Consider the following 17,018-nt stretch of genomic DNA (forward strand, 5'->3'; position numbering starts at 1 on the left):
ATGTTCATTTTGGGTGCCCAGCAGCTAAAAGTCCTCGCCTTGAACGCCCCGGGATCCCATGTGGGTGCCGGTTCTAATCCCGGCAGCTCATCTTCCCATCCACCTCCCTGCTTGTGGCCTGGGAAAGCAGTCGAGGACGGCCCAAAGCTTTGGGACCCTGCACCCGCGTGGGAGACCTGGAAGAGGTTCCAGGTTCCCGGCTTCAGATCGGCACAGCACCGGCCGTTGCAGTCACTTGGGGAGTGAATCATTGGACGGAAGATCTTCCTCTCTGTTTATCTGACTTTGTAATTAAAATAAATAAATCTTTAAAAAAATTTATGTTCATTTTATTTGAAAGATTTTCAATGCACTGGTCATTCCACACACTCCTTCAATAGCAGAACTGGGTCAGGTCAAATCCCGGATCCTAGGGACCCAGTGCCAGAGGCATCACACATCCGGACCCAGCGCCAGAGGCATCACGCATCCGGACCCAGCGCCAGAGGCATCACGCATCCGGACCCAGCGCCAGAGGCATCACGCATGCTTTTCAGTGTGCATTTTATCTGAAAGTTAGGGTGGAAGCATGGGAGCTGGCACTCATTTGAACCAGGCATTCCAACACCAAATACAGGTATATGGTCAGAAAGAGATGGCTGAAGGAGAAGAATTTTGAGAAGGTCCTTTGAGGCCATATTTGATCATGGCTTAATGAGATTCCCCAGCTAACCACTTAGGAACACATCATCCTTTAGATTAGGAAGGAAACACTTGCAGACCAAAGAATTTTTTCATAAGCAGCAAAGTTCTGAACTCCAAATACAATCCCCCCCCCCAAAACTGGTTTCCTCCAGTGAAACAAACCGCACAGAGCATGCTGCCTTATGTGAAAAGCCAACTGTCATCAAATGAGAGGCAGTGTTCGTCAGGTCTCATGCCTTCCTTTTTCCTTTCCTCTGTACCTCATTAATTCGGTGCTCTAGGAGCCACACAGCTACTAGTCAACCTTGCTTAACCTGATGAGTGGTAATAATGGCCATGACATCACCCTTCCTTCTTCTAGGGAAAATAAACAAACACTGCATCTGATACAAGGCTTTGGATGGTCTATCCCAAAAGAGGATTTATAGTTTGAATGGAAACATACAACGCATGAAAAATTCATGGTGTTTTGCTTTCTGGCATATATACACACTTGTTCCTCTAATTTTGCCGCTAGCAAGTTGATAAAGACCATGTTTAGTGGTGCCACGAATGAGAGAGCAATGGTAGTTGTTTCACTTTTTGTGCCAGGGCATGTGAATAAGGAACTCAGCCCTAGTATGCCATGTGGGAGAGCAGCTGCACTTGGGGAATGCTCAAACTGGGAGAGGGATTGGGACTGGACCCACTACTCTGACTGGAACGTGTGTATCCATGACAAACACCTGGCCCAAGTTCTTGCTTTTAATACAGGGAGGGAAGGTTCATACAACCTGATGAGCTGTCACCACTGTTAGAACTTCAGGTCTGCAAGAGCCGAAATACGCCTTGTCCCACCAAAGCTCACGTGGAAGAGGAATACCTGTCCTGAGGTATTAAGAGGGAGGATAAGTGGACCTTGAAGAACTGGCTGGCTCCACCCTCGTGAACATATGATTAAATGACAAACATGTGATGGATTAATGGCCTCTCCAGCATGAGCTGCTGTAAACAGAAGGACCCCGGGTCCTAAACAATGCACCCAGGCTGGGGTACTGTGTTATCAGGGATTGAAAACAGGCCAAGATGATGTCTGACTTTATTTCAATCAAATTTTACCTGTTTGTTTTAAAATATCTATTAAGCACTTGGCATTTGTCCTGCTTAACAGATCAAGGATGGTCCCCAGAACTAACGTGTGTATCCATGCAGGTGCATGGGACCCAATGCAGGGCACACTACACAGCTTTCACTGCAGCAGGTGGTTCTGTCCCTCGTGGAAACCGAGTATCTGAACTTCCACTACTGCCTGTCCAAGTGTCCAAAGCAGCAGGCCCAGCATCTCAGCCATCCACTCCTAAAGGGGTCATCACTTCCCTCCTGTGTTGGAGTGGAAACTCACCTGCTTTAGGTCTTTGCTCACATGCCACCTTTCACACTTTGTGATGGGAAACCCTTGGAGGGTTGCGCAGCAGGAAGACACACCGTCTGTCTACACAAGAAAACAATGGGAATAGAAGAGTAGGCGCAGGGAGTGAAAGTGGGCAAGTCGGGTGTCCGGTGTCCATTCAGCCAGGATTCAGAGATTAATGGGCTGGTTCCTTTCCCATCCAGCTGCACCGCTCTTTCTGAACGCGTACTATGGAAGATTCCTGCAGAAGTCACGCTTCCTAACCCAGGCACCCCAACATTCTAGGATCCAGAACTTTGGATCCTTGGTTGGGATACTGGGATGTGTGTGGCTCCATTCTGTTCTCCACTCCCCAACCCTGAATATTATTATTACTAATTATAGAGAGGAATATCCTTCATCCGGGAGCCTGGAGCTTCTTCTGGGTCTCCCAGCTGGGTGCAGTGGCCCTCTTGGCCTATCCAAGTACTTGGCCTCTCCTCCGTGCATCAGCAGGGAGCAGCAGGGACTCGAACCACCACCCCTGCGGGAAGCCCACCGAGTGGCAGGCGGCTAAGCCACAGTGCCCTTCTTGACCAGCTCCTCACGAGACGGCCCTGGACAGCGCCGTACTCGGTCTCCCTCAGATCCAGCATTTTCACCCGCTCCACACAGCAGGGCAGACAAGCTGGCCTTCCCCAGCTCCACTCCTCCCCGTTCGCTGCTCCTCCACCTGACAGGAGCCCCACAACATCCCGGCCTCAGGAAACCCTCCTGCTCGGGCCCGCTGTGGCGTGGGGCCTTCTGGGAACCGTGGGCACCCTTCGTCGTCCAACCCCTCCCGCCCCGAGCCCGAACTTCAACTCCCGGCAGGCGCCGCTTCCGCCCGCCTCCTTCGGAGCGCGAGGCCTGCCGGGAGGGGGCAGGCAGCCGGCGGGCCGGGTCCAATGGGTGCAGGCTCCCGAGGAGAGGGCGGAGGGGAAGAGGAAGGAGGCCGACGCTGGGCCCCGTCCCCATTCATTGCCGCGGCCGGCCGGGCGGGGGTCCGGCCTTTCCCGAGCCATGGAGGCCCTGATTCCTGTCATCAACAAGCTCCAGGATGTCTTCAACACGGTGGGCGCCGACATCATCCAGCTGCCTCAGATCGTCGTGGTGGGGACGCAGGTGAGCGCGGAGGGCGGCGGTCGCGCAGGCCGGAGCCCCGGCCGCGGGCCTGAGGGAGGGGGCGCCGTCGGGGGGCCCGGCTCCCGGCGCCGGCCCGCCGGGGTCCAGCCCGGGTCCAGCCCGGGTCCAGCCCGCCGGGCGGCGAGGGGCGGAGCCGGCGCGGCGGGCCCGGGTGGGGTCGGGCGCGGCCCTCTGCGGCCAAGGGCACCTGGGGGACGCGGGGCCGCGGCACTCGCGGGGGGCTCCCGCCGGCCCCCGCCGGCCCCGGGCGGCGCGCTCTCCGTCCCTCCTCGCCCGGCCCCGCGGCCGCCCAGAGCGGCTCGGACCTGCGGGGCGAGCCGGGAGAGTGTTTTCCTGTAACCCTTCCAAGTTTGTGGAACGTCGGGGCGGGGTCAAACCAGGCAGCCCATGTGTGCCTCCAGTCAGTTCTGGGGGTGCTGGGAAGGGGTATTCGTTTTTCTTTCTTTTTTGGTCTTCCAGTTTTGTGATCGTGACCTAATTGGGCATCAGCTTTTCTGGCCTTTTCCTGCTGGGTGTTGTAGATAACTCATTTTTTTGTTTTTTAACATGCAGGAAAATTGAGGAAATAGGCGCTGTCTAGAAAGACATAGGAGAAATATAAGCGTGTTTTTCTTTACTTGTTGCTTGTCTGGACTGAAAAGGAAGCACAGGGTTTTTATTACAGATGAGGGAATGCATTTTAGAGATTACTCAGTATATGGATTTGGAGTACTTTCATTCCGTAACAGTATCTTTTCTAGAGAGAAGGTGATGGTCCCCCCCACTCCCGGTCATTTTCCATAAGTTGCATTGCTACTTCTTGCTACAAAGTGAAAGTGTAGGGTTTTAAATGCAGAGAAAGAACTTAACCCACCATGTCCCTTTATCCTATATATGAACATCTGTAAGGACTTAAAATGAGCAATGAAGGCACTCTTTACGGGCAGTTCTGATATATTCACCCAAAGCCATGGACTTAATGGGTTAATATCAGAGGATAAACAGAACACTGGGAACCTTGGAAATCCTAGAGATCAGTACTTTTTTGTTTTAAATTGAATTTTTTTGAAAAAAGTTAAGCAATAGAAATTGTTTTAGAGGCACATTTCCTTGATGTGCTGTAGGTTCGTACTGAGTCTGCTCAAGTCTGCATATTCTGCCATTAACACTCAGTGTTTGTTGCCATTGGTTATGGAATTATCAGGTTATCATAACTCAGCTGTAGTATTTTTATTGAGCATGTTTAGTTAAGCTTGGTATATGCACTGGGTACTTCGTAAATATTTTAAATAAATGACTATTGCTCCCTATGGCTTGATAATGACCTAAGACACCAGGACTGCTGGAAATAGAGCTGGTTTGCTCTTGGAAGCAGCATCAGAGATGACTGTAAATTACATTTGGTTGCCTAGCTGCAGACCAGAAAGATGCCATACACTTTCAAGTGTGTCTCAGTGCTTTTTTGACATGAAGCAGTTAAACAGTGTGGGTTATCATGTGTCAGCACGGATGGTTTAAAATCCAGAAGGGTTTTTCAGCGAGTTTCAGTCAGGCTGTAGGTAGGTGACATGGAGAGGGGCTAGGGAGAGAAAAGTGAAGCCCCCAGCCTGTGGGGAGCTGTCCACCTGTGCTAACAAAGACCACATGAACGTGCTGACAGCTATATGCCACATTTGCATATTGATATTTGAAATTTCTCATCAAGTTTTTTTTTTTAAAGTTTATTTGAAAGGCAGAGTTTACAAAGAGAGACACACACAGAGAAGAGAGATCTTGCATCTGCTAGTTCACTTCTCAGATGGCTTCACTGGCCAGAGCTGGGCAGGTCTGACACCAGGAGCCAGGGGCTTCCTCTGTGTCTTCCGTGTGGGTGCGGGGGCCTAAACGTTGCAGTCACCTTCTGCTGCCTTTCCAGCTGCACTGACAGGGTGCAGCCGGGACTCGAACAGGAGCCCACATGGGATGCTGGCCTTGTAACTGGCAGCTTTACCTGCTTTGCATCAGTTTTTGTGCTTGATTTAGTAAGGGGTATGCACATCAAAGTCCTTATTAACTAAAACTCAATTCTTTTGTTTAAATACAGAAGAATAAATTTCTCTTTTATGCTGAAAAGGAAAATAAAGCTACTTGCTTTGAACACTGGTACAACCCTGGTTTGTCACCTGTACCATTGTTACCTGTCGCTGTTGTGTGCCTCTTCGTTCTTATTAAGTGGCTTCGTGTACAGTGCCTTCCAGACCCATAACTTCTTGTGCACTTAGTTCTGACCAGTAAAGCTCCTTGTAAAATGGGTGATCTCTGTCTGGCGTGTTACCTGGGCCTTAAGTGGCTGTAGATTGCTTCTTCTTTTTTTTTTTTTAAAGATTTATTCATTTTATTACAGCCAGATATACACAGAGGAGGAGAGACAGAGAGGAAGATCTTCCATCCGATGATTCACTCCCCAAGTGAGCCGCAACAGCCGATGCGCGCTGATCCGAAGCCGGGAACCAGGAACCTCTTCCGGGTCTCCCATGTGGGTGCAGGGTCCCAATGCATTGGGCCGTCCTCAACTGCTTTCCCAGGCCACAAGCAGGGAGCTGGATGGGAAGTGGAGCTGCCGGGATTAGAACTGGCACCCATATGGGATCCTGGCGCATTCAAGGCGAGGACTTTAGCCGCTAGGCCACGCCGCCGGGCCCTGTAGATTGCTTCTTGTTGAATTTCCTTAAACAGTGATTCTCACACTTGAGTATATGTTAACATCACTTTGAAAATAACTGTACTGGATTCTAACCCGAGATTTTCATTGTGTAAGTGAGGTGGGCAGGCGGATCATCCACAGATGATATCAACTTCTAGGCAGCATTTCCTGGACCTATCTATGAGTTTTAAACTTTTGTTTCAAAAAAATTTTTTTAAGTTGTAGAGAGAAGGGGAGAAAGAGATCTTCTCCCCACTACTTGTACCCCACAAGCACGCATCAGCCTGGGCTAGCAAAGGCTGAACTCCACCCAGGACACGTCTTTGGGTATGCTGAAGACCCAGGGACTTGGGCCATCATATGCAAACTTCAGGGACATGAACATGAGGCCAGTGCTTGAGCCAGGCATGTGAGCACCCCAGAAATTGGCTTAACCGAGGGAGGGTAACGAGAGGTTATCCCTAAACTTTGATTTTTTAAAAATTATTTCTTTGAGAAGCAGACATCTGCCTGCCTGGCTCATCTGCTGGTGCGCTCTTGCAGGGTCCGCAGCGGTGAGGACTGACTGGGAGCTGCAGCTGGCAGCAGGAATCCAGTTACTTGCACGGCTGTGGCTGCCCCGTGGTCTGCACTAGCATGAAGCTTGACTGTGGCTGGGACTGGGCCCAGGCTCAGCCGGGGTGGACCTGGGGCATCCTCACCGCTAGGCCACACATCCACCTCTAAACTTGGAATTTTTTTTTCCTGAAGATTTATTTATTTGAGAGACAGATCTTCCATCTGCTTGTGTAGTATCTTCCTGCCGGGAACAGCCAGGCGTTGGCAAGGCCAGGTCAGAGCCAGGAGTGAGGAACTCCATCGGGTGGCTGGCAGGGCATGACACGCTTCTTCCCTAGGTAGCCATGAGCAGGAAGCAGGGCTGGGAAGTGCCAGGTAGCCAGGTCTGAAGTGGCAGTTTTATCTCACTGGGGTACAATGCCTGCCCCTAAACTTTGCATTTTTTTTTTTTTTTTTTTTTTTAAGGTTTTCTTATTTTACTTGCAGAGCTAGAGTTAACAGCGGGAGAAAGTACATTCACTGATTGACTCTCCAAGTGGCCCTAACTGCAAAGCCAGGAGCCAGGAGCTCCCTGCAGGTCTCCCTCGTGGATGCAGGGACCTAAGCAAAGCACTTGGCCTGTCCTCCATTGCTTTCCCAGATCATTAGCAGGGAGCTGGATCAGAAGTGGAACAGCTGGGACACGAACTGGTACCCATGCGGATTGTTGGCACAATGAGCAGAGGATTAGTCTGAAAGGCACCATGCTACCCCCTTAACTTTGATTTATAAAATTACCCAAAGAATGATTATTTGGAGGCCAGTGAGTTGGGAGGAGCTGAAGGGAAGGGTTTGTGTTTACAGGTATCATTCTCATTTTTTTTTATGATTTTTTTACGATTTGGCCAAATAAATTGCTTGCCTCTTCTCTAGTTGAGATCATTTGTGTGGAAAGAACAGCGTAGGGAGAGGGAAGGTTGATATTCTGAGACCATTGCAGACCATTATCTCCTTTGCAGAAGGAGATACAACAACCTTTTAGACCCAGCTTGGGAAATTTAATCACCATTTCTTAAGTGGAGCAGTGGAAGGGGGAGCCCTGCAGCTGTGTAACCCAAACCAACACCCAGTAAAGGCTCAGTGAGACCTACAACTGTGGCTTAGCTAGTGTTGTTAACGGTGTACTTTTCACTTGGTTTCTTCAGTGACTTCAGCTTCACGTTTTCACTAACAGACAAATCTAAAGGTTTTGTGTTTTTTTTTTTAAGATTTATTAAAAAAATTTTTTTTTTTTTATTGGAAGGGCAGATATACAGAGAGAAGGAGATACAGAGAGAAAAATCTTCCGTCAGCTGGTTGACTCCCCAACTGGCTGCATCAACCAGAGCTGAGCCGATCCAAAGCCAGGAGCTGGGAGTTTTTTCTGGGTTTTTCTGGATACAGAATCCCAAGGCTTTGGGCCATTCTCTACTGCTTTACCAGGACACAAGCAGGGAGCTGGATGGGAAATGGAACGTATGGGATCCCAGCAGATGCAAGGCGAGAATTTAGCTCGCTAGGCTACTGCGCCAGGTCCAAGTTCTGGGTTTTTTTTTTTTTTTTTTTTTTTTTTTAAAGATTGTATTCATTTTATTACAGCCAGATATACACAGAGGAGGAGAGACAGAGAGGAAGATCTTCCATCCGATGTTTCACTCCCCAAGTGAGCCGCAACGGGCCGATGCGCGCCGATCCGAAGCTGGGAACCTGGAACCTCTTCCGGGTCTCCCACGCGGGTGCAGGGTCCCAATGCATTGGGCCGTCCTCGACTGCTTTCCCAGGCCACAAGCAGGGAGCTGGATGGGAAGTGGAGCTGCCGGGACCAGAACCGGCGCCCATATGGGATCCCGGGGCCTTCAAGGTGAGGACCTTAGCCGCTAGGCCACGCCGCCGGGCCCCAAGTTCTGGGTTTTGAGACCCAGTTTGTAAACCAGCCTTAAAAACGTTTTAGCATTGGGCCCAGCATGGTAGCCTAGCAGTTAAGGTCCTCACCTTGCATGTGTCAGGATCCCATATGGGTGCTGGTTCTAATCCCAACAGCTTCACTTCCCATCCAGCTCCCTGCTTGTGGCCTGGTAAAGCAGTAGAGAATGGCCCAAAGCCTTGGGACCCTGCACTCACATGGGAGACCAGGAAGAAGCTCCTGGCTCCTGGCTTTGGATCAGCTCAGCTCTGACTGTTACAGAGGGTGAGGAGGAAAGAGAATTTTCCATTGCTGGCTCATTCTTGAGTGACCACAGTCGTGAGCACGGGCAGCCTAAAGCCAGCAGCCTGCAGCTTCAGCTCGGCTCTCCCAGGGGTTGGAAGGGCCACTGGGCCATCTGCTGCTCCTCACGGATGTTCACAAGGAGCTGGACTCCAAGTGGAGCAGCTAGGACTTGAACCAGCGCTCATCGTGGACAGGGGCTTTAACCTGCAGCTTTAACCCTGGCCGTTCTCGTAATGTGTAGCCTCTGTGCTGTGAGCACTGCCGTCTACATTTCGCTCCCTCTGAAATCTTGGCTTCTCCTTCCTGATACATGTAGAGATGATGGCTGTTCAGTTATTAATTTGCTGGCAAATATTGTTTTGTTTTTTCTGTTTCTAATGCACTGTTTTCTATTTTGCTTCTTATAGTTGGTATAATAAACTACTTCCTGTTTTAAGTTTTTTAAATAAAAAGTTGAGGTGAAATTTCCATAGCATAACTAACCATTTTAACTAGATAGGTCAGTGGTCTTAAGTGGATTTATGGTATGGAATCATTCCCTCTGTCTAAGCTGAAAATATTTTCATCACAAAGGAAAACTCTGTAACCAGTAAGCATTTTCTTTCTTCCTTACACTGACCTTGGCAAACACCAGTCTATTGTGTTTATTTTGGATAATTCATAAAAATAGAATGATACAGGAGCCGGTGCTGTGGCTCAGTGAGTTAAGCAGTATCCTGCAGTGCCAGCATCTTATCTGGGCACCAGTGGAGTTGCGGTTGTTCTACGCCAATCCAGCTCCCTGCTGATGTGCCTGGAAAAGCAGCGGGAAAAGCCCAGCTCTCTGGACCGCTGCACCCACAGGGGAGACGGAGGAAGCTCCTGGCTCCTTTCTTCAGCCTGTGCCAGCCCCAATTGTTGGAGTCATTTGGGGAGTGAGCAAGCAAGTAGAAGAGCTCTGTCTCTGCTTCTCTCTAACTCTGCCCTTAAAATAAATTTAAAAAATGCTTTATAATATGTGATGATTTATATCTGGCTTCTTTCACTTAGCATAACATTTTCATTTGGCAGTTTGTACTGCCTGAGAAGTCAGTATTCTATCATAACATATAACTAATTTTTTAATTAAAGCTTTATTTTATTTGAAGGAGTTATGGAGAGAGACCATACAAAAGACTGCCATTTGCTGGCTCATTTCCCAAATGACTGCAATGGTATCTTTATCTGTTGTAGTAATATAAAAAAGAATTTAGAGGCTTAGCCTACACAATGTCGTGAGGGATCCTTTGTAATTCCTCAGCACCTAATGCTAGTTATCAAAGAAAGATAGCTGAAACCATAGTGCAACCTCAGGGAAAGGCCACATCTCAGAGTACAAACACAAGGCACTGGAAGACCTAGTCCAGAGTGGAGGACAGGAGAACACTGCACCAAGACGAGGCCCAGCTACAGCTGCTAGGTCGAACAGGCTGACGAAGCACCTGGTAGTATGTGGGGATGCAGATGAAAACATGGAAGGCCTGGATGGCAGCTGAGCCTCCCAGTCATGACTTCCGCTGTTCTGGAACTCCTGGGACAGTTGACCCTTCTGGAAAGAAGATGGATGCTGAATCACCAGGGAAAACACGCAGTGAGCTAACCAATTGTTGAAGAAGCCAATGCTATTTATAACACTGATCCTGGAGGAGCAGTGGGAGCCAGTGTGTGCTTTATGTGTCTTGACACAGCAATATCACAAAGGAATGACTTTGCTCATAATATTTAGAAATGAACAGATTTACTTGAAAGGCCCAAGTTTCTAGTCTCAAAGATAAAAATCCAACTCATATTCCGATGGACCTGAAATACAACGTTTTGTAGATGGCTCAGCCAATGTCTGTTGGCTTCAGCTCTTACTGCTCCCAGTTGCTTCACCGTGGTAGTGTTTTTATCATCATACTCTGGTATCGTTTTTTATATATATAATATGAAAGGAGCAATGAAATATGTTTTCCATCTTACATGTGTATAAGAAGGTGAAAAGCTGAGATTATTGGGGTTATATAAGGCTACCCTGTTAACTTGTTACCTAAGTATATGTAGACAAGTTATGTAATTTAAAAAAAATTCAATTCATCTATAAAATAGAATAAATAGCAATTATTTCATAGAGTTGTTACACTTAAATGGGGTTAACCCCTTGAAATAGTGTTATGGTAATTATGGTTTATACCATAGTTATTTATTAAGATAGCTGTACTTTTTCTTAAAGAATGACTACATTTCAAGAAAAATTATATTTTGACAGATGTTAATAAAGTTTTATGCTTTTTGATGGATAAACAAAATGTTAGAATACAAACTGATGACATCCGGTAAAAATTATTAAATTATTGCTGATATTTGGATGCCACTTTGGCCCAAGTCTGGGTTACTCATCCACTATGTGTCTGGGGAAGCAGGCTGGTCACCATTCAGAGTTCTCCGAGGTCCCATCGTCAGCGAGCAGCAGTGCACTGGAGGCGGGGGAGTCTGAGATCAAGTTCTTGGCAGGTCTGCTTTCTTTGGCGTGTCCTCTCTCCCTTCATCCTCATGTGTGTGCACCTCCCTCGTGTTTATGTGTCCAAACTTCCTGTTCCAAGAGGGACACCAGGCAGGCTGTATTCAGGGCTACCCTAACAGCCTTCTGTAACCTAACCACCTCTTCAAATGTCCTGTTTCCAGATACAGTCACATGCTGAGCTACTCCTGGAGAGTATAGGTACACATACTGATTTTATGAGGACTCAATTCAGTGTGTGACAGCCCACCTTTAAGAGCTGTTTATGTGGGCGTGGGGCGATAGCCTAGTGGCTAAATCCTCGCCTTGCAACTGCTGGGATCTCATAAGGGCAGTGGTTCATGTTCCGGCTGTTCCACTTCCCATCCAGCTCCCTGCTTGTGGCCTGGGAAAGCAGTCGAGGATGGCCCAAAGCCTCGGGACCCTGCACCTGCATGGGAGACCTGGAAGAAGCTCCTGGCTCCTGGTTTCAGATTGGCTCAGTTCCAGCTGTTGTGCCCATTTGGGAGGTGAACCAGCAGACGGAAGATCTTTCTGTCTGTCCTTCTCTAAATCTGCCTTTCAATAGAAACAAATCTTAAAAAAAGAACTGTTTATGTATGTTTATATATTTATTCATATGTTTGACTGAAAATCAGATGTTGTAAAGGGGAAGGCTAAAGTAGACATTCAGTAATAAAATGAGGTTAATGTAGAAGATGTATGTATGTGTGTATATAATTACATATTATACAAAGAGATAGTTAAAGTCATCTAGAGTGGGGATGTTTATAAGAAGCATTAGTTAGTGAAATTGCTGAAAACCTAGTAGAAAAATCACTTAGGAGACTTTCTTCAAAGTTGAGAACATGTTACTGGGCAAGTGTGACTTTGGAGGTGAAGTCGTTACTTACTGTACCCTGTGCCAGGGTGCCTGTTTCCTCCCCAGACTCAGCACCTGCTGATGAGCATGAGGGGAGGCAGCAGGTGATGGGTCAGGTACTTGGGTCAGCATGACCACATGGGAGACCCAGTCTGGTCAGAAAAAAGAATATGAGGATAAAATATTAGGAATAAGAAAAGCTAACAAATTCTACGTATTATGAGCCTAAAAATTAAAAATCAAAGAGAATTAGATGATTTTTTAATGGATAGTTTTTGTCAAGCATAAATAACAGGAAATTCTATGTTTCAGACTACAGAAATGGAATTATGGAAGCAGTTCATTTTACTTTACGGGCGGTGGTAACCCTGGCTCTGTATGCTAAAACCTAGCATGACTAGAAATTTCAGTTTGAGTCTTCAGACTGACTCACCAATCTTGTTCCACGTTTTGCACAGCGACTGGTTCCCTGCGTTCTGCAGCTTCTGCTTGGATGTGGAAATGAGGAGGCCTGGCCGAGAACTAGAGGAGGGGACAGAGCCTGGCTGCTTACTCCCTGTCGCATGTCTGCGTGCTGGGGCAGCCTTGGCTGACCGTGGCCCTCCTTCAGGAGGACGAGGGATGCGAATGTCTCACCGGGCTAACCCGGGAGGCTCCTGAGCCTTGCCTGCAGTTTGGTAATTAGTCCTTTGGTCAACAAACCCTCTGTAAATGAACGTAAAATACATTTACTGTGTAAGAGGGGTTTAAATATTATTTGATTACTTAGTATACACTACATTCCTGACTGTGATCACTGTACTGTAGTTATAAAGAAGAATGCCCTTATTCTTAGGGGATACCATGCGACAGTTCTTTGAGGTGTAGTATCATGAGATCTGTAACTAAATTTCACACAAGGAAAAAAACTTGTGTGTGTGTAGAAACAAAGCAAATGTGTCAATATTGACAAATGGCAGATCTGTGTTACAGAACTGAAGCATTTACCTTTATTCTTACAACTTATTGGTAGCCTTAAAAATTCCAAACCAAAAAAAAGAGAAAATACTCAAAACACTAGGAAGTGAATTGGTTACATGATGGTTTTGTTAGAAACTAATAGGAAACATGAAATACTAGCACTTGAATGAACAGATCTGAAAGAAGCATACGGAAAGGAATGAAATTTAAATGAGATGTGATGTCACCAATGCCCAGTGCTGGCCGCATGGTACAAGGACAGTGAGTACGGCTGTATGTACGATGGGCATGTTTGCTGCCACACAGTTCCTAACGACAGTCATTTAAATGCCTGCCAGTCAGGCTTTGTCGTCACACACAGTAGAACACAATACACCTTGATATGGAATGATATCCTTGCTTATTACATTAAAAATCAAAGATTAGAGGATATTATTGTCCTTCCCATTGAAATGAAATCATCATATATTATTGGCATGATTTTATTTGTGCCAATATTATGTAGGTTAGGAAGCCTGGCTGGGAAAAATGTGGGAAAGTTATGGCAAGTGGGGCATTTACTTACTGTTTTCAGAATTTTTTCAGAGATGCAGAACATCTCACAATAGAAAACGCAGCTAAGTTTTACAGTGTGTAATTATTCTTCCTTTACAATAATTTCTTTGTATGCTGCTTTGTAAATATGGCATATGGAGTTAACAAAATCTGTTAAGAAACTCACGTTGCTGCTGTGTGTTCTGTGTTCAGAGCAGTGGAAAGAGCTCAGTGCTGGAGAGCCTGGTCGGGAGGGACCTGCTTCCCAGAGGTACTGGCATCGTCACCCGGAGGCCCCTCATCCTGCAGCTCGTCCACGTCTCTCCGGAAGACAAACGGAAAACATCAGGAGAAGAAAACGGTAAATTCAGAGTGAGGAGGCATGCTGTCTGAAAAACTCTTTGCTTTTTGGTTTAGTCTTATAAATACATGAGCTGATTAGAAAACTAGGAATTAGTTGCTGTAACAAAATTGGAAGTTCTTTGAAGTGTCATGAGCATCTTTTTCTGTATTAAATAAGTGATTTCTGTTTTGTTCAAAGGCCAGGAGTAAAGTTGGTGAGAATGGTGTTTAGTAGACATGTTAATGTTATTTAATGGAGGATTTGCTAAGTAAACAGGAACTAGTTATTTGAAAGAAAACTCTTTCGGGGGTGTTATACAGGTTTTTTTTGTTTGTTTTTCCTTCAACCACTGATTGCTTTGATTGAAAGTTCCCATGTGAAATAAAATTAAAACGAGTGTCTTTTAGTTTGATATCCTTACTTTGCTTTTTCTGGTGTTAACCATGTGCCTAGTAATTTATTCTTTCGCCTGTCAATCTAAGATGAATGCATATTGGTCATGGAAAGAGTTTTGATTTTAAAATCATTTTTAATCTTTTATCCCCCTTCTCTTGTTAAAGTTTGGGTGTATTTATTTGAAAGACAAAGTTACAGAGACAGGGAGAGAGAGGGAGAGAGGGAGAGAGGTCTTCCACCTCTGGCTTACTCCCCAAATGGCCACAACAGCCAGGGCTGGACCAGCCTGAGGCCAGGAGCCAGGAGCATCTTCTAAGTCTTCCAGCGGGTCAGGGACACACCAGGGCTGTCTTCTGCTGCTTTCCCAGGACATTAGCAGGGAGCCAGGAGGGAATTAGAACCGCTGCCTGCATGGGGAGCTGATGTTGCCCCTGGCGGAGTGCTGGTTCTGCCTCAGCACCAGCCCCTGCTGCTACTTCCCCAAGATCTGCCCTCCGCTGTGTTGTTAGTATGTGGCTAACATGAACTTAGCTTCCTTTAACCGACTGTATGAGCCGAAAACATGGAGCATGAAAATGAGAATACACAATTCCTGTATAGCAGTTTTATTTTTTGATTAAACTGAAAATAAAGAAACATCAGATTTTAAGTTGTATATTTGATGTATATCACTTTTTAATCATTACTGATGTTCACAGTAGAGTACTGTATGTTACTTACAGAGAGTTTTTTTCAGTACAGTTCTTTTTTAAGGAAAGAAAAAAATTTTATTTTTCTTGAAAAGCATGAAGAGAGCTGATTTATACTGATTTATTCTTCATGCCTCAAATGCCTAGAGCAGCTGGGAGTAAGCAAGGCCTGGAATTCAGCCAGGGTCTCCCACCTTGGTAGCAGGGACTAAGTACTTGAGCTGTCATCTGCTGCCTGCCAGGTGTATGTCAATAGGAAGGCACTCCACTGCGGGCTGCAAGGGTCCCAGGCAGAGCCTTCACCCACTGCGCCAAGTGCTGGCCCTCAGTGCTGTTTCTTTTTACTTTCATTCTGATGGAGAGAGGGATGATAGCGTGACAAAACTGAACTTGATCTGTTTTCTGCATTTATTAAAGGGGCTCTTGGTGGTGATGGCTTTTTTTTTTAAAGAGGAAGACTGGGGCTCGGCAGCGTGGCCTAGTGGCTAAGGTCCTCGCCTTGATCCCATATGGCTGCTGGTTCTAATCCCGGCAGCTCCACTTCCTCTCTATCTCTCCTCCTCTCAGTATATCTGACTTTGTAATGAAAATAAAATAAATAAAATAAATCGCTGAAGCAAGTCCATAAAGTTGTAGATATGAACCAGGACTATTTTTGAATAGACTGCCAGATTTTATTACTGAACACCACGAATTAAGGCTTGAAGAAATCATGTGGCGTGAAATCTGTTAAATTTTTATTTTCATTATTTGGAAACACAAAGATACACAGGTCTTCCGTCTACAGCAGTCAGCGCTGGGTCAGGAGGAAGCCAGGCTCTGGGAACTTAGGCCGGGTGTCCCACGCGCATAGACACAAATACAGGGGGTACCCTGCTGCCCCTCAGGGAGGCCAGGTCAGAAGTGAGGACAGGGCTGGGACCCAGGTTCTCCAACATGGGGGCCTGGTCCCAAGCAGCGTTTGAGCTGCTGTGACAAATGCCCACTTCAGGGTTCCTTAAGCTTGGCATTTTCTTCAGTCACTTTGAAGGGGCTGAGTCTCTGAAACTATTCAGGTGTGGACAGTGTATGTAAGTGGAACAGTAGTTGTAGACATGTTCTTTGTTATCTCTTTACTGGTGTGTTTTATGTTGATGTCTCTTCTGGATGGCCGATGGGTCTGAATGTCTGTTTCCTCAAGATGAGTTTGTAAAAGTCATTTCCCAAAAGCTAGTAGAGAACTAAAGGGAAAAGGGAGAATTGGTTTTAACGCCTGCGGGGCTGTGATACAAACAGTGTCACAAGTGGTAAACTCCACTTGAGTTTAGTCTGCAAGGGGTTGCGCTGACTTTCTGTGGTTGTCTGTTGAATTTCTATTTGAAAGGAAATCCCTCATCACGCTCATCCTAGCGCCTGAGTTCTGTACCGGCATTCAGTCATTAACTCTAAGACTTTGGAAGATGTGCTTAGTACTTGGAAGATTCTTTTTAAATCAGGAAATGTATCTTTTCCACAATTGGTTATCAGCTGTCCCAGGCAGAAAAGTTTTTAAAGCTGTATTTTTTACAAGTCAGAAAGAGACCTTCCATCATCAGTGTACATCCCAATTGGCCGCAGTGGCTGGGGATGGATCCGATGGAAGCCGGGGGCTGGGACTCTGTCCTGTTCGCCCACATAAGTAACAGGACCCTAAGAACCCGGGCCACCTGCTGCCTTCCCAGTGAGCTGGTTTCCAGAGTGGAAGCAGCACTTCACTAGGGGGTGCTCGCAGTGCCAAGAGCCCCTTAACCTGCTGCTGCTCCACAGTGATCCCAGGCAAGAAGTGATGACATATTCATTGTAAGGGGAAATTCGTGGTCTATCAATGTCAAAATTAACTGTAACACAATAGACTTTGCTTATATCAATCACTTAAAAATACTAAATACATTGTCTAATTTTAGTTGTACATTTTGAGTAGCTGAATGCTGTGTGCATTTTGGAATGTGATCAGGTTTCTGCTCATTTGATTTTTAAGAGGGTGAACATTTCAGGGATGAGCACTAAACTTAC

The 17,018-nt window shown here is 46.5% G+C and overlaps 1 protein-coding gene across 8 annotated transcripts in view; it reads left to right on the forward strand.

Annotated features, from left to right (window-relative positions):
- The first annotated feature begins 2,941 nt into the window (after positions 1–2,941).
- The window catches only part of DNM1L (dynamin 1 like), a 38,496-nt gene continuing 24,419 nt past the window's right edge, over positions 2,942–17,018 (forward strand). For 2 of the 8 annotated variants that reach the window (XM_004596423.4, XM_004596424.4), the window contains exons 1-2: positions 2,942–3,217; positions 13,773–13,920. In XM_004596423.4, coding sequence (XP_004596480.1) covers positions 3,116–3,217; positions 13,773–13,920 — 250 coding nt within the window. In that variant the 5' untranslated portion in view covers positions 2,942–3,115. The remainder of the gene's footprint in view (positions 3,218–13,772; positions 13,921–17,018) is intronic. The other 6 variants (XM_036497353.2, XM_004596427.4, XM_004596425.4 and 3 more) reach the window with 3 other exon arrangements.

The sequence above is a fragment of the Ochotona princeps genome, chromosome 27, assembly GCF_030435755.1.
Source record: "Ochotona princeps isolate mOchPri1 chromosome 27, mOchPri1.hap1, whole genome shotgun sequence".
In the NCBI taxonomy this organism is placed as follows: domain Eukaryota; kingdom Metazoa; phylum Chordata; class Mammalia; order Lagomorpha; family Ochotonidae; genus Ochotona; species Ochotona princeps.